Source organism: Pygoscelis adeliae, unplaced genomic scaffold (genome assembly GCF_000699105.1).
Source record: "Pygoscelis adeliae isolate BGI_AS28 unplaced genomic scaffold, ASM69910v1 Scaffold227, whole genome shotgun sequence".
Taxonomy (NCBI): Eukaryota; Metazoa; Chordata; class Aves; order Sphenisciformes; family Spheniscidae; genus Pygoscelis; species Pygoscelis adeliae.
The window spans coordinates 3,602,406-3,620,266 of record NW_008825100.1 but is presented as its reverse complement, the minus strand read 5'-3'; the positions used below and the strand labels follow the sequence as shown (position 1 = coordinate 3,620,266).

Below are 17,861 nucleotides of genomic sequence, written 5' to 3'. Positions count from 1 at the left end.
TGGGCAGGCAGGTGTTCAGCCATCTCCAGGAAAGCAGGGCTCCATCACGCGTAACCATTACTTGGGAAGACAAAAGCCATCACTCCGAATGTCTCCCCCTTCCTTCTTCTTCCCCCAGCTTTATATGCCAAGCATGACGTCATATGGTGTGGAATATCCCTTTGGCCAGTTTGGGTCAGCTGTCCTGGCTGTGCCCCCTCCCAGCTTCTTGTGTCCCTCCAGCCTTCTCAGTCAGTAGAGCATGGGAAGCTGAAAAGTCCTTGACTAGTGTAAGCACTACTCAGCAACAACTAAAACATCGCTGTGTTATCAACATTGTTCTCACCCTAAATCCAAAACACAGCACTGTACCAGCTACTAGGAAGGAAATTAACTCTATCCCTGCCGAAACCAGGACAGATGTGATGAGGATTAATTAGTTAGTAACCATAAAGCTCTTCAAAGATTTGAATGGCAAATGGTGCAGGGTGCAGTGGCAGATAAACGTGGATCAGCTATCTGCCTAAAGATGCCACCATACAGGGCTGGTTTCCAGATGTATATGTTTTAACAGGCCATCTAGATCTTACCTGTGGATGCTCACATCAGAATTTAGGATTGTAAATGCCCATGTTCCAGTTAAAAATTGACTTAAAGCCCAAAATTTGAGCCCTTCTATGTCACTCCTGTTAAAAATTGGGCTTTCAGCATGTGATACTCATTAGGCTTAATTAATTCAAATGAGGCATGAAAAAGACTACACCTTGGGTAATATTTATCCACCTCAGAAAGACAAAACAATGAAAGTTCATGCAGTCTTTGTGATGTGTATCTAAAAACCTTTTTTCTGCTGTTTTGCTCCCATGCACTTAGTGATCCATTAGCAGAAGATTTAAGAATCACCAGGTGTCACTTATTAAACTCTCCCTGGTGGAGAAGGACATATTCAGGGCTTTTTTGTCACACCAACTTGAATAGATTTTTGGCTTGTGTTTTCAGCCTCATCCGCTCTCCACTAGTGAGTTGTCCCAACTCATGAAGGTGAGAATTAACAGCAACATTGGGGTGATCTGACCATTAGGTTTGTTGAAGTTCATGTTTGTAATATTCCATGCTTTTCCCTTCTGCAGACAAAGGGATTAGCCAGGAAGTCTGGAGTTAAACAGGGAATGATTCAGTGCAAGATGAAATATTTGCAGGCTTGTTTCCTAATGGCACATTTGTATAGTGTGCACACAGTAGCAGGAGGGGATATTTGCCTGGTATTTTTAATTGTAAGTCTCCTTTGCTTTGACCAGTGGTTTCTACTCTCCCAGGAGGCAGCTGCCAGCAGAGACAAGCAGTCATTCTAGATTCAGCTCAGGACAAGTCTGGCAGACAGGAGACAAACCCCCACAGTGCTTTCTTGGAAAGATATTACTTCCTTCCTAATCTTTCCCCCTCTCCTCTTCATCTTAATTTCAAAAGAAGAGCATTGCGTGGAGTTCAGACAAACACCAGCCCCTCCCTGGAGACATCTCATCAGTCCCTTGTGGGGACTGGGATCCCTCTGTCCATCCCTGTTGACCTTGCCTGATTGTGGGGTCTGGGTACAGTGATGCAAGGGTGAGGCACCTCTTATAGCCTTGAGGACTCTTGGCTCAAACCAAGAAGTCACAGTTGAGCAAAGCTCATTAGGTGCCCTCGGCAGATGGAGGGAGGAAAGAGGTGTTTGTGCAGCCCACTGGCTCAGGGATGGTCTTTTGTTATCCTTTTGAGGTGCTTGGGAGAAACGCCAACAGAGCTCAGAGGGTCCTGAAGCTTGAGAGCACTCACTTGTAGGGTTTGGGCTTTTCCCATTACGGAAACAGGGAGAGAGGAAGCTCTAACCCCAAATCCCAACTTGGGCACTAACATTCCCATTCCTCCCCGCTCACCTAGTTCATGGCGCAGCCAGTCTGAAAGATGGGTCTCAGTACCTGTCATAGGCTGTGTCCCAGCTGCCATATATCAAGGACTGAGTGTAGCTTCCTTCTGCAAAACGATTCTTATTAAACACTGTGTCCTTAGACGGCAAGTGTCAAGAGCGCAGTATCAGCTGCTAAAGCCAACATAAAGCATTTGAGGAAACCACCTTTGCTGCTAAGGCCTCTACCGGACCGGTTGCTTATTTGCCATATGCACTGTTATATTATGGTGTTTATGAATCACTTGGAATATCTTTTTGTTTCAGGGAATATATGTCCTTCAGCCTGACCAAATGCAGGTAAACAATACTATAGGGTAGAAAACAACCCTTAGAAATGTATTTTCTTTTTCTCTCTCATTTTTATTTTTCTCATGGGACCAGTGGCCTTTCTCTGCTCCTTTTGAAGGTAATAGCACTGCTCCTTCTGACTGCTGTGGTGTGGACCATGCCTTATTGCTCACTAGCTGTTTTGCAAGCTTAGTCTTGGGGTTCAGAAGACCCCAAGGATGTCCTAACATGGAGGTTGAATCCTGCAGAATAGTGCAGAGGTGTGGGGAGACATGCAACCGTAATAGTTCTTGAATTAGCGCTGGCATGTGGAGGATACAAGCTGTGTCTCCTTTTAACATGCCCCTGCTCTGGGATGAGCATTGTTTGTGAAATACTTTTCCTTCCTCCCTTTCTGCAGGGCAGATTAAAATGTGAAGGCTCCAAGACTGTGCCGTGTTGTCACAGTTGATTACAATTCTTATGCTGAACAGCTCTGGAGAAATTAAAAGCTGTTCTGTTCCCTGAAATCTTCCTTCAAAATGGAAACAGCATTTCTCTCTGCTTGTTCTCTGTCACTCTCTATTTTCTTGCTCTGCCACTGCTGGCTGACAGACAAGCTCTGCCCCTCCCAGGAGAAATGTAGTTCCTGGGGTATTACCAAGCTGTGTGGAAGTGCGAGAAATTGCCCATCTCACAGAATAGTGCCTGTTCCTCTGGGATTTTGCTGAAGCCCCAAGATGTTTCCATTACTGCTGATTTGTTGTAAGGTCCCACCACAGCGCCAAAGGTCACCTGCCTCTATTGTCAGTGGGTTTTGTACTCTTTAAAAACATAATGCTTCAGTTCTCTATTCAGGCAAACTGGACCAGTGATGCTTGCTTACCTCTTGGAGGGGAGGATATGAAAAAAATGTATTCGTGTCTGTGAAAACTAAATAGCAGAAGCTGTTGAAGTGCAAACTATGATTATATTTTAAAAGGAGGTTTTTAAGTGTTTGTTCATGTCCTTTCTGTAATGGAATTATTTCTGGAGGACAGTGCTTTATGAGTTTAATTACCAAAAGTTGCTTTCTAGTCACTAAACTCCTATTCTTTTGTATTGCAGTTCTTAAATCCGCTTCTTATTCTTGTCTTCATCCCAATTTTTGACCTTGGGCTCTACCCCCTGATAAACATGTGCAAATTTAATTTCACGTAAGTACATGGGGACAATGCAGATGCCTCAGTGCTTTTTCTTTTGCAGCAAGTGTGCAGAATAGCTTTTAAGGACGAGAAACACAAATTTCCATTCACCCTTCCCAGTATTTGCCTCTACTTCAGCCCCAAGAGGCAGCGTCACCCTCTTCCATAGGCCCTGGAAATTCCAGAGGGGAAAATTCAGTGATGTTGGATTCTGTTCTGTACAGATTTTCCCTGAAAGCAGGTACGAACAGTCCCTCTTTGAATTTGATCAACATGTTTTTCACCTTATCTCCTATATCACCACTAAATAATTCCCTCCCTGAAAGGTCCCTGTAGGGCCAAATTCACTGTCCCGTGTGGGCTACATGTGGTGGTGTGAAAGCAGATTCCACACTAGGATCTGAGCCAGTGAGGGAATTTCTATATATCCCAAGCATTTTATCACTAGTCTATGTTAGCAAGAAGTGCAGTGCAATAGGAGCAGACCTCCAGGTTGGTTCAGAGACCCACTTTATGCATTTTGGGGGATTTTACTTCAGCGTATCTGTAGTCTGCCTCTGTGGACTGATGCCCTTTAGCAGTTGGGAGTATGTTATGTGCCCTCATGGAGGGCCTCTGCCAGTGCAGTTTCAGCTGAAAAAAACCAAATTTCCATGCTCCAGCACCACTTTTCAACGTGAACCACAGCGTGGGAAGGGGTGATGAGTGGGAGACTGGCTTAAAAAGCATGTTCCTAATCCAAATTGAAATGCTGGATAGACAAAACCACATAAAATGGGGATGGAAGGAGCCTCAGAAGCCTACCCCTTCACCCTGCTGATCCTTTCCCATCATGCTGAATTACTTGCACCTTAAGACATATCAAAGACGTTGTTCAGCCCTGTGATGGTGCCCTTTGGAGGACACACGTCAGAAGCTATGCTTCTCCACGCTACCTCAGTGTGAGCCCGTGCCCTGGACTGAGCCCCGACTCCACAGAAAACTTCCTGCCTGATGACCAGTTCACAGATTAGTTCGCCCAGCAGCACAAACTCATGCACCGATCAGGACTGAATGCCATGCTGTTTCCGTCCCCTGGAGGTGGGATACTAACAGGTTCCTATCCAGTTTAGCTGTAGAAGTGGCTGTGGAAACACTGTAGCCTGCAGGGTGTTAGCCTATGTGGCTGCAAAAGTTTGTGCTACAAAATCCCAATGCAGTATTGAAGATCAAAACAATTTTTTTTATTACAAGATGCAAGCAGTAAATATTTTCTTATCCCAGGGCATGTAACTGAGAGACAGAATTTGGGTTCCTAATCTGGATTTCCCATAGCCCAATCAATCTGGACTGTGAATCCAGACCATTACAAAGAGTGGAGACCACTGAATCTAGAACCAGGTTTGTTTAAAATCTCAACAACACAATAGTCAGTTTGGACCTGCCATTCTGGACCTATTTTATTCTGCTTTATATCAGATTGTCTCATGTAACTCTGGTAGAGTTGCACTAGTTTTGCTCTGAGTTCAGAAGCAAGCTCTTTATTCTCTGGAAATGTAAATGTATTGGCATGAGAAATAACCCAGAATGGTGCCACAGATGGTCAGAAACATTGATGACACAAACTACACATTTTTCTTTTCCTCATTCCTTTTTTTCTAAATACCATGCTACTTTTCTTTTGCCTTTCCCAAAAGGGACTTGAAGATATATCATTTCAAGTACTCCTTCCAACATCACAGGTTAACATAATGCCATGAGCTATTCCCACTAGAAGAGCTAGGAACAAGATAATATGAAACTTGCAAGCAAAGAGCTTTTTTCATGGCATATCACTTTTAATTGGCCTCAGTGCTGGCCTCATACAGAATAATAGAATAGTTTTAAGTCAAATGATTGACAATTTAAACAGCATGTCATCCCGTGCCACCTGTTGGACAGTTTATTACATGGTTTTGGCACATCTTTGGCTCTGAGAAATGGTATTCTATATTTTAAATTACTTCTTTTTCTTAATGGCACCTCTTTCATTTGCTCCATAGACCTATTAGGAAAATGGCAACAGGTATGATCCTTGCAGGGATGGCGTTTGGACTTGCAGCTGTTATAGAAGTCAAAATAAATGTAAGTAAGTATAGCACAAGGGGTTCCTCAGAAATACTTTCTTTCCCTGGGGTGTTTTTACTGATGCCTGCTAGATAATCCTTTTAACCATTGTGTTCCTTGATCATAATTTTTAATGTGTTCTTTACAATTAAGCATACCGATCCAGTTGCTAATGATAATTCTTACTTTGTCTACTTTTCCTTCTTTTCCCCTCTGTCTCTTTCTCTCTTTCTAGTCTTTGCAGTTTTGCTGTGCCAGTCATCTGTATTGGTCTATATTCTAGATTTCCATCGTCAAAGTGCTTGACAGACATCTAGTTAATGCTAATGATTAATTCCCAAAAGGTAGTCTGTTCTCTCTCCTATTTGTTGCTGTAGCTTGCCTGTATTTTACTGTTTGGGAGGGTTTTTTTGTGTGTGTGGTGGTTTTGTTTTTTTAATGTAATTACTTTCCTACTTTAGGGTGGGGATGTGGTTTTTTACAAGCCAAATTGTTTCTCCAGTGAGGCAGGTGAATGCAGTCACTTCCGTAGTCACAGGCATCAAGGACTGCCAGGCATCCCCAGACAGGATGGCAGCAAATCTCTTGTAAATTCAATGTTAGCCCCTGCAGATTATTTGTACTGTTTGTTTCTGGCCCGTGACCAGCCTTATGCAGGCTTTGGCTGACCTTTGTCTCACAAAAGTTACTATAGGATTAATTTTTAAAGCTTCCATGTGTACTTAAACCGTTCTTTTAGACTGGCTGGCGCACAGCCCTGGATTAACATCTGCTGGTTCTTCAGGTGAATCCTCTGACAAGTCTCCCACTGAAATGAGACTTTGTGGGTTCAGGTCTTCTTTCTGATCTCCTTATGTGAGCAAAGAAATGCTCTCATTGCCACCACCAGCAGCTCTGGCCGAGCACTAAAAGTCTGCTCTGGCTGTGGGTGACTCCTCTGAGCAGAGGCAAGGTGAGTTAGAGGTTCCCCCCTGCCTGTGCATGGAAATTTTACCCTGAAGGCCACTAAAAGCTCTAGTAAAGAGGGGGATAGGATGGCCCACCTTGGCTGGGCTGTGAGTAGCACAGGTGAACAGCCACAGTAATGGAATTTGCTGGATAACAACAGGCCTGTTGGGCCAGAGCAGCATATGGGTACAGGGAAACCAGTGTCGCCCTATCTTCTCTGATGGTGCGTCTCCCCACCGAGTTAGGTTCAAACTGCCCTGCCTGCAATACCCAAATTACAGGATGAGATAGAAAAAAACTAATAGCTCTGAAGTACTGCTGGCAGCTACTTGAAAATAAAGTGAGAAAAAGAAGTTTTTAAAAAAAAAAAAAATTAATTTTAGATCTGCAGGTAGTACAAAGCTGACACTGATTGAGGTACTCTTTCTAGGAAATGATTCCTGACAGAAAGAGATACCGCTGTGCTGGAGGCATCGTCTTCCCTTTCTCAGAAAACAGGGAATAAGATCTATACAGTCGGCTGTTAGATAGCATGGTGTCAAGTGACGCAAAAGCACCGATTACAGACATGGAGCTGGACTGGGATTTTCAAAACTGCTTAGTTTCTGGCCTAATTCTTTTCCCAGTCACTGACCGTAGTGGGAAATAATTATTCTGGTCACTGCTTTTGAAAGCTAAGCACAGTTTTTTCCATTCTGATATGGCAGTCGGTTAAATCCAGGCACTAGGGAGCTGTATAATGAAAGCAGTGACATTGTTCTACCTACCCAGCAGCTGTGTAGACTGTACGCTTAGCAGTGTGAAGAGCAGTTTTGGGGAGGAATGATAGGTTGGCTATTGGGCTACTATTAGGAAACCTCCCTAAATAAGATTTATGTTCAGTTTTCTCTCAGTGCAACTTCTGATGAGGAAGAGATGGAAAAGTGTCATTACAGAGAGGAAGACTATTATGGCTAAAAATGAAGAGATATTAAAGTGCTTTATTAAAGTGCTTTATTTAAAGCTGTATGCTTTATTAAGCATACAGATGGCACTTAAAGCCTTTTACTTTCATTAGGAAACTGATATGCCTCAGCTTGTCCCAGAAGAAAGTTTAATTCGGGTCCTGAATTTGGCAAAGAACCCTGTTCAAGTGACAGTCCAAGACCAGGACCTATTTCAGCAGCCCGTGGAGGCTTTTCAGGTAAGCGTATATGTGGGGCTGGAAGGCCTGACTTGTGTCCCACTGAAGAAAGGGTGGGCTTTTTTTCAGGGATTTTCTAATAAAGCCCACAGATTCTAGAGCTTGTTCTCCTCCACTGCCTTAGAAGTGCATGGGAATAGCTTTAAAAAAGGAGCATATTATCTCCCTTGATGAGACAGAAATGGAAAGTTTGGAGACATATTTCCATGACAAAGGAGGAAATGGCTGACTACATTCACCTGTAATTGTGAATAAAGGATAATTGTCCTGAGATGAGCATGTAGAGACATTCAACTCACATCTCTCAGTGCTCAGACCCCAGGTATTGCTGCTGGGATCTGGATGGCACCTGAAGAGTATTTACCTGCAAAGGAGGAAAGAAATGGGAAGGCAGTTAACTGGGCACGGGCACTGGGTTGTTTCCTATTTCAGCTTCCAGATTACTTTACAGGTCAGGCTAGTTTGGGACTCAGCCCAGAAGTCCATTGGCCACCAGCAGCCTGCCGTGTTTTAGATGTGGCCCCATCGGGGCAGAGCAGGGCCAGGGGAAAAGGTAGCTCTGTGGGCAGAAGGTGTTCCCTGACCTTTGGGTTGCTTCCGGCAAGGTAAGGTACTCCAAGCTCTGGCTTGACCAGCCCAAAGCCTATAGGTCAACACAGGTCTTTTGCTGTAGAAGACAGTTCTGACTGTTTACCTCTCTTTACAGGCTCCCTTGAAGAGAGGATAGGGTTGCACTTGGTGGGAAGAGCCAGATCCTTTCTCATCCGAAGAAAGTGTAACCAAGTTTGTTTTTTCCACAGAATCCAGCTGAGTACTCAAAATTAATATTGAATGGAGAGCAACAGAGCCTTCACTTCACCCTGCAACATCAAGGATTGTCTCTTGCTTTTAACTACACTGTGAAGCAAAAATCAGTATACAGCTTAATTGTTTTTGAGGCAGAAGAAAGCCTATCAAGCCACTTAGTGAGTGTGGGAGTGAAGTGTAAATACAGTATTAATTCAATGGCTGTGATGATACAGTGGGGTAATAGGCTCATTAATTCATTTGCTCAGTTGCAATGTCTTTCTGATTGCTCTCAGATGCTCTAAACCTGACTTCTTAGCTAGCGGCACTGGATCGGTATGCATTTCTGCTGGTTGATTAATAAAGGCGTTATGGCATCTGAGAGTTTCTGGGCACACTTTAATCCAGTGAATGCTGCAGTGGGAGAAGAGAGTCATGCCTTCTAGGCAGCAGAGCTTGAGAAAGCTGAGGAAACAGAGAGCCAAAGATTTTCCCCCAAAGATGGTTCTATAAAGCAAGGATGTTAAAGAGGCTCTAGGGCTGGGCATGGAATAAAAGCATCAGAGGAATGATTCCAGGTTTAGTTATTGCAAGTGTTTAGTGAAAATGCACAGAAGGCCCATTTGTTTTGCTGAACAGAATAAATGATTAAACTCATTTCAGGCTCTGCAGCAGAGCTGGCTGCGTTTGGACTTTTGTGTATTGCTGCAACAATCAGAGAGAGGCATATGGGATGTATAGGGCCAGATTCTGATATCTTTTACATGTAGCTGTATCCGAAGAAGCTCTCTTGAAATGAATGGTGTTATTGCACATTGTGGCAGGTGTGTAAATGCCATCAGAATCTGTCCTCATGCTAAAATATCAATTCTCTTTGCAGTTCCTCAGCCTCCTACCTTGCTGGGTTGCCACACCAAGCATTCAATATTGTATAGTAGAAATCACATAACTGTTTTTAAAAATGAGGAGTTTTAAGAATTTATTTTTCCCTAACATTGGGGGTTTTTTTGCTGCTTTATGGTTTATAGCCTGGGGGTCATTATCACACAATGTTGTTAAGTTTCCCTGTGACCCTGATGACTGTGTGCTGTTACCTTAAGAAATGGATACTCGTACAGTGATTTTCATACAGTCCTTAAGAAGTGAAAGCCTGCGACAGGCTGGAGCAAAGCAATCTCTGAGCTTCAGTACATCTCTGTGCTGCCCTAGCTATCTAGCCTGTGCTTAAATTAATGCCCTCCCTGGCACAGGCAGGCTCCCATGTGCTGGAGAACAGCTGTGCTGTTGGGTGATGCTATTGACCTGTCATTCTCAGCTGTAGATAAGGGAGGTGTGGAAGACAGTGTGGTAAGTGATACTCACTTTTCCAGCATTGCAACACAAGGAAGGCAATGCCAGCATCACCGCTGTGTTGCAGGGCTTGCTCTGGAGTAGCCATGGCCCACGCCAGCCTCCCTCACTGCTGGGCTTGGCCCCCGCACTCAGGTGGGGGTTCTTTCCTGGAAGGATCCAATCTGAAATTGGTTTCTTCTCCTTTGTGGGTTGTTGAGTAGGCAGGAAATGAATTTGAGAGCTCTGGGGATCATTGATGAAAGCGAGTAATAATTTGGTTGGCCTGTCTGCAACGAACTGGAGTGTTAATCCCCATGTGTCTCCCATGGAAAAAAATTACGGTGTTTATTATTTATTGCTCTGACATTTATTATTCACTGTGGCTATTTATTATTTATGGCATACATTATTTGTGGGTCAGCATATCACACTGAAGTATAATAGACATTTTATAGGTATACTGAAATTCTGGATCCTTGGTCTCAGAAGCTTGGGGTTTAACATCAGGAAGAAAGTGTGGAGAAAGGGCTAGAAGACTTTAAGAGAAAGCCAGTTTCTGGAGGTAGATTCAGTCCCTCTTGGCTTGCCTGGGTTCTGTCTGCAGGTAGCGCAAATTGAAATTGCCCTGCCAGCTAAAGTGGACATGATACAACTGTGGATTTCTACCAGCCAGGAATCTTGCTCTGTATTCTTTTTGTGTGACATACAGTCTTCAGGGCAGGGTTGTGTCTTTACTGTCTTTTTTCAGCATTGTACACCAAATAGGCTCTCCTCGAATGAATGTAGATCATGTTAACTATTAAGCTGATGCTCTAGCTGTGATCTCCAGGAGAGGCACTCTCACTCCGCAGTGTGCCCACCCAGGTGGCCATTTCAGGGATGTGTCAGGGATGTGTCTGCAGAGACTGTGAGCTCAAACAAGCTCAGTGCATCTTGGTCTCTCCTGCTCTCTGCCTGCACCATACAACAGTTTAATCGCTTGAGTATTGAGGGTCAGGGAAAATGAGTGATACATGATGATCGGAATAGTAACCTAGCGGTTCCTCTTGGCTTTAGGCTTCTGTGAAGTCTATGGGTATGCCAAGAATCAAGGTCTGAAAGTTAGGCAGTTGCAGGTTTTGTAGGAGTAAGGTGCTCATGTTTAACTGTAACTAATCATTGAAAGAGGCTAATGTGGATAATGCTCTCTTGCTATCTTCAGATCAAGACAAATACTTTTTTGGAGAGTGTTACATGCCTCAGTAGAAGGGTGACTGGCTGAAACTCTGTAGCCTTTGTTACGCAGGAGATGAGGAAAAAAAGGTATGATCTCATCTTAAGCCCTTGGTGGAGCTGAAATTTTGCCATTGGCTTCACTGTACCAGGACTTCGCTTCTGTGGCCTGATGTAAAGCTTATGTGAGAGTCCAGTTATTTCCACGGGCTTTGCAACATGTGTGTAACTCCACAGACACTAGTATTCTCTGCTACGCATTGTTATAAGGCAGCATTAATAAATATGTTTGATTTTTTTTTTCTTCCCCTCTTTAGATTACAGACTTGGAAGCAAAGCCAGAAAACGGTTTGGCAGCTGTTAGGTAGGAATGGCTTTTTTTGAGGATTTGGAGGTGGTGGGGTGAGGGAAACTACTTTTGTCTAATGCAAACTGTATGTAACATAACCCAGATGTTCTCAGGTTGGAATCTAGTCCACACTTCTCATGCAAGACTCAGGTGTCAGCTGTGGAGGCTTGACAGTGTGTCACCTCCCACACTTGCCATGCAGAGCTGAGCATTATTGCTGCTTACTGCCTAGGATAGTCTGGGCTGAGATGGCAACATAAAAGATCTCCTCCCTTGGAAGAGTGGTAAATTCATCTCACTGTGTCCCGCCTCTTTGGGAAAGAAAGGGAAGAAGCGATCTGGAAAGGAGCCATTGCCATTTGTCCTCTGCAAACTGGCCAAGCCATGACGTTCACTTCTCACCCCCAAACTCATGCACAAACGCCTACTAAATTGGATACAGCAACAATTTTACATCCTTGTAAACAATTCAGCTGGGCATTGGGCTCTGCTTAAGCAGCTAGTCTACTTTCCTAATTTGAGTTAGTCCATGAACAGTCCTGTGCTGGTCTGTGCCAAGATGCCATCTCACTGAGGTCACAGTTACCTCCAGCACCACATCACCAGACCTATGCAAGGCTGCTGAGATGCAGAAGAAGCAGATTTGCAAAAAAAGAGAGGATTCCAGCTGGATTTTCTGGACGATTTGGGCGAACTGCAATTTAAAAAAAAAAAAAACAAACCACAAAACTAACCAAATAAAAAAAAACCTCAAACTTTAGATAGTATAAAACAATGTCCAACTCCCTTATCTGAAAGCCTGTGTTGACAGAGCAGGAGAGCAGTATCTCTTCATAGCCCTGTGCTTGTGAAAGGCTTCTACTGACTAAACACCACCTTGGAGACTTGATTAATACCTGCAGTCAGGAATGTTTTATATTTTCCTGTGAACATTTTTGACAAAATCTCCAAACTTTCCCTTCAACAATTTGTGAAGAGGTTTCACTAGGAAGAAACTATTTTTCCACTAAAAAGTTGCTTTTGTTAGGCAGTTGACTATCTTCAGGGATTTCACCCCCATTTTAAGAACTGAAAGCCAGAATATTTTAAAACGTAGTCAGATCAAATGAAAAGTATTTGGTTTTGCTAATAATTTTTGAGTTGTCAAAAGGAAACTGTCTTTCACGTATGAAAGAGCATATAAACACTGGGTGAAAAAAAAACAAACCCAAACCTGAACATTCCCATGGAAGTCTTGGTTTTGATGAAAATATCTTATTTTGCTAGAAAACTCTTCCACTGGTAGAAGCTCCTTGGAAAGTATGCCAGCATGGTGCACATGCTCATCATGACACCCAACTTTATAGTTTCCTGGGGTGGGCTGGAGCTCCATCCTCTCAAACAGCCACAGAACAATCTTTGAAGGTGTCTGAGAAGAGATTGCCTGGAAGTCCTAACCCACAAAAAGTGAGGGTCATTTTTCACAGGAGAGAGAGTAAGAGGGTAAAATTACACAGCAGGGAAAATTAATCTTATATTGAAAAACTGGGCAATGAATCAGGTGAATATTTTGGTATGTTGCATGAGAGGCTTATGGACTTACAGAATGCTTTGGGAGAGAGAGTGCACCACTTATAAAGTGTCTGATATTTTGCTTCTCCTGCCCTGCCTGGCAACCCAATGAAATATGCCTTCTTTGCAGATTCATTAATGGTTTGAGCCAAGATGTCAACCTCACCATTGACAGCAAATGGTTCATTGCTGTTCAGAGAAACTACAGTGCTTCTGAGTACTCGCTGCTAAAGAGGGACAAGTAAGTTTTCCTTGCTGTGCTGAAGGTCCTTGCTGAGGCCTTTCCTTGGATACAATGGGGCTTTTCTCGGGCCAATAGCAAAACCTTCATTGCTACTGTCTTGGCATTTGGTTGTGGGGGCAGATGTTTGTAAAAAAAGCAGAATTATCAGCTCTGTGCAGAGCAGGTGCTCCAGGCCACTGGTGTGTGTGCAGAAGCACCAGGCATTTAGTCTGCAAAGTGTCCAAGCCAAAGGACAGCAAATCAGTATCTCTGTGTGTAATATGCAGTTGAATAGATTCAGCCTCCAAACAGTGTCTGGGACAGCTCCCTTCCTGTGGCCATTATTGCTTTGGTAAGATAAAATCAGTAGGGACAAAGCTTGGAAACTTTATTCCCATGACATGAGTATAATGACATCCAAATTTAGGCCATAATCTGAGTTTTCTCAGAATCAGGCCAGGGAAATTTTGGAAACCCAAAAAGCCTTTTGAAGAAGTCCAGATACAGCACTTAACTTTCTCTGAGCTTTTATTCACATTATGTGGGGGCCTGGAGGGAAGAGACTGGCCATTCCTGTGTATCTGTTAGCAGAGTAAGGTAGGACATGGTGAAGTCCCCTCTGCCATTTGATGTCTGCTCTGTTTTGATATTCTCTCAGGCCCAAGCTCTTAGTGTTAGGATGCTCTCAGGGAAAGGCTAATTCATATTCCACGCTACAAAGCATTGGTATGTGGGCTGGTAACATCAAGTAACATTTCATGGCTTTGCAGGCTGGGCTTGTTAGACAGGGGCTCCATATGGCCTTGGTTTGGCAGCATTGGAGTTGGCTCTTGTAGGGTATTTCTGGCGTTTGCAATGTTTCAAAACAAGCTTTATGGCTTTCCTCTGCATCAGCTCCATCCAAAATATTTATTGCTGCAATTTAATAGGATGCAGCAGCCATTGTGGCAATGCTGCTGAGCCTCTGTACCATCTCTCACATCTAAAATCAGAAGAACAAATATGAAGGCTAATTTGCTCTACTGAAAGAAAACAAAGTGGCTTGTGGGTGCATATCTCTGATTTCCTGAAGGCTGCTTGAGCCTGGCTAACTTGTCTGGCCCACAGTTCCTGAAGGAGTGGAGAAAAGTTTGGAAGGAAAATAAACCTGAGATGGGGGGAGACGGGGGAGGGGGGGAATCAGTGCTAGGAAGAAGCAGAAACCATTTAAAAATGTTAGCAATAGCCCAGGTCATTAGCTGAACTCCAGACAGTGCCTAAGTGTTTCTGGAAGGAAAAGATGGCAAGAACTCTAGTGATCATCTGACATAAACATTACTGCAGTTTTACATCATACATCTTCCCTACTCCATTGTAGGGGCATGTTTGATAGCTCTGCTCTGTGCTCTTTCTCTGTGGGACTAACTGGGAAATACTCTACTTCATCATTGTATCTAGATATAATAATGGAAAATGTCTAACTGAAACGGGAGAATTCACCCTGGAGCTAGGGCTGCTCGACTTTGGCGCGTCATACACCATTGTGATAACTAACGTAAGTGTCCCTGTGACGGTAATAAGCTCCTTCTGTTCTAGTCTCTGGCAGTGCTTTTGTTCTTATGTTTGTGGCTCTCACTTGCTTTTTCCACCCTACAAGACCTGGGCAGTAGCCATCTGAAGGCAATCCATAATACAAGGGCTTGTAAAATATTTTGGCACCTACATAAGCAAGGTGGGTGGGTACTCATTCTACCTTACTGTGATCTTGTCAGATCTCATGGGTTAAACAAGAAGTAAGATCTTTTCCTTAATGGAAATCCTCCATGGAAAATCATGCGATGCGTGGTTTGTGCTGGTCTCATGCCATCCTTGTTCAGTTAACGTTGACCCAGTGCACTGCAAAGAGCTATTACAGTCTGCCAAGAGCTGACTCTGCTTGTGGTCTTTAAAATACTGTACCTGGTGGTACCTCACACCTGAAAAACTCTGCAGAAACAATCATCTGCTGTATCCTCACATTTAACTCACTGATCTAAAGGCTGATCTTCCAAGACTTATGGATTATGCATGGGGGGAAGAGGGACAAAATGTTGAGGGAGGAGGTTGGTGAGATTGTGCATCTGTTTTTCCTCCTCTCACTGTCTGTACAGTTCATTTGGAGCCTAGCGTAAAGTCAAGGCATGGTTTTCTGAACAACCTAGCCCTGATGGGGCATGAGCATTGCTGAGAGGTGGATTCCTTTCCCTGCCTGCCAGCCTCTTAGGCACGCTGCTGCAACCCTGGTCCAGCTGGCAGGAGCCACGGAGATGAACGTGATCAGCTTAGTTCCCATTTTAACCTTTCCACTGCACAGGCACACAGACAAACCAGGTCTGACAGGACACACTGCTAAGCTGTCCTCTGAGACTTTGACATCACCGTGTTGTGATGAGCAGAGCAAAGTGCTGTCAGCTACTCCCTGGCAGTAACATCTCCCTGTTGGGCAATTAATGGGAGCTGTTCATGTGTGCAGAGTCTAAATATGTAGGGGGAAAAATATAGCTGCAAAGCACCTGGCTTTTTTTTAACTCCAGTAGCTGGAGTGGGATGCACAGTCCTGGAGGGAACAGGCAGATGTTGCCATCTGTGAGTGCAGAGATTTATGTACATAAAACACGTACACACTTGAAGTGATGTTGGCCAGACCCTTCCTCCATGGCTGCAAGCCTCTTTCACCAGATGAGAAACCAAGTAGAGAAGTTGCACGAAGAATATTACACAAAGAATATTGCCCCAGAGCCTCTGGTAATGCAACTGAGTCAGGGCTGGTTGAGGTATGTGTGTCCCACGTCACTGTGAACAAGGATTCCAGTTTGTGGTCCCATCTACAAAAGTCCCTGCTGTAGCTATGGCTGCTCAGGGGTGGCTCTGTGCCTCAGGCCTCTCAGCCCTTCTGGACCCTGTGCTAGTTCTTTAATCTTTTTGACCCTCTGTTTTTCCATCTCTCTCCCTGTGGTTTCCTCCTTCTGTAGAGAGTTAGTTTGTTCCAGGCCAAGATAATTTTTAATTATTGCAGTGATTTGTACTGAGCCCTGATCCTCTGCCAGGAGTGCTATATAGAAGAACCAAGAATGCAATATATTAGTCTGCTAATGTGGCTGAACTGTGATACTTAAATCATGGGGATGCTGCCTTCTACCCAGCCTTCCCTTCCTCAGTGTGCAGTTATAGTATGGTGCTTGTGACGTTTCTTTCTGGGCTAAAGAGCAATGCACAGCTCTCCTCTCACCCCTTTTAGCCTGCTAAAATACAGTCTCTTGATTTGCCTCCCTGCATGGTGATTAAGTACACCTCGTAAACATCCCTTGTATTTTCCCAAGTACTCTCCTTAAACACGGGGTTTTCTGCCTGAAGTCATTTCAGCCTAGTGTTTTCCTGACTACTAGTCAAATCTCTCTCTGCCTCTGAGCCTCTGTGCATCAGAGGCAGTATTAATGACACCTGGGAAAGCAAACAAAAAGAATTAGGAATACAGCTACCATAACTATCTGAATACATCTGATACGGGGCAGTCTCTGCTGCTCTTGGTATTTCTGAACAGGATTTGTGTGGGTGTCACCATTATAGTAGGGCAGCTGTACAGTGCCGATGAAATGGGAGCAGTGGTCACATGGCTGCAGTGAGCATTTATCCTCTCATCCTCTTCTGGCCCTGGGGAGAGCAGCAGGTCACAGGCTCTACACAAGTACCACACAGGCTTTTCCCAGCCCCACTACAGAAGGCAACTTGTTGGTTTGCAATAACTCATGCAACTCTTGCAGCACATGAATGAGCTAGGATGCTTACAGCCTGCCACCTCTGCCCTGTGCAGTAGGAGTCAGCCCGTTCCCAACAGGCTTGGAAATGGCAGGGGTCAGACCCAGAGTTTTACTTCCAGGGCAGAGCTTTGCTTCCACCTTTACTTAAAACTTCATTTTGGTAAAGTTGCTGTTGGAGTCCAGGCTAGGAAGGATCTGATCTTTGAGTAGCTAATCAATGTGCCTTTATTTTCCTGCTAGGTTTCTGGAGGTGCTGTTAAGACATGGAAGTCAGAAGACATCAAAGCCAACAATGTCCATATGGCTTGGCAGTTACCACAATACTTATTAATATCTGCTGGGGAGGTGATGTTCTCCATTACAGGTCTGGCCTTCTCCTATTCTCAGGTACTCCACTTAAAGATTAGACTTTAGATTAGGCTTACAGTTAGACTTCAGGATTTATTCCTGCATCTGCCATTGACTTGTAATATGTCCTTTGGCATGATGCGTACTGATAATGTTATCTTTGGTTCAGCTAAAAGTGGGGTTATAACAGAGTTTGCTGGGTGCCCTCAAGCTAAATTAATTCATACTCTGAAGATACCTGTTCTCAATTATACTCAGGAAACTCCTTTTCTGGTAAAGCTGAGAACATAGAACAGAACTGGATAGAAGTTTATTTTAATGTGAAAGCTCTGAATACTGTAATATCAGGGTTTTCTCCCAGTGAAATATTTTGTGGTACGTATTTTCCAGGGATAAAAAAGCAAAGGTATCTCAAAGACTATAGGGTGGCATGGGGGCTTGGAACCTGCTTTAAGCTGAGAGACTGAAGGGGTCTAAGCCTACACGAGTCTGTAACAAGGGAGCAAGGGGTAACGAGTGTGCAAGGGATGATTTGATTGTTGTCTGGGGAGAAGGTTTATGAGAAGAGAGGACTGAGACATTACAAGATCAAAAAGCTGAAGCTACTTAAATTTATCCTTGGAGTAAAGTGCAGATGTTTATTAATGAAGGCGATTAATACAGTGGGACGATCTGTCATGGGATGTGGAA

General features: G+C 43.9%; 1 protein-coding gene across 1 annotated transcript in view; it reads left to right on the top strand.

The window, feature by feature from the left end:
• SLC15A2 (solute carrier family 15 (oligopeptide transporter), member 2) overlaps nt 1–17,861 on the top strand; it is a 40,304-nt gene that overhangs the window by 20,727 nt on the left and 1,716 nt on the right. Inside the window, exons 12-20 of the mRNA XM_009327141.1 lie at nt 2,192–2,224; nt 3,302–3,390; nt 5,400–5,481; nt 7,469–7,594; nt 8,395–8,559; nt 11,242–11,288; nt 12,955–13,065; nt 14,485–14,581; nt 17,064–17,210. Of these exons, the coding sequence (XP_009325416.1) occupies nt 2,192–2,224; nt 3,302–3,390; nt 5,400–5,481; nt 7,469–7,594; nt 8,395–8,559; nt 11,242–11,288; nt 12,955–13,065; nt 14,485–14,581; nt 17,064–17,210 (897 nt within the window). The remainder of the gene's footprint in view (nt 1–2,191; nt 2,225–3,301; nt 3,391–5,399; nt 5,482–7,468; nt 7,595–8,394; nt 8,560–11,241; nt 11,289–12,954; nt 13,066–14,484; nt 14,582–17,063; nt 17,211–17,861) is intronic.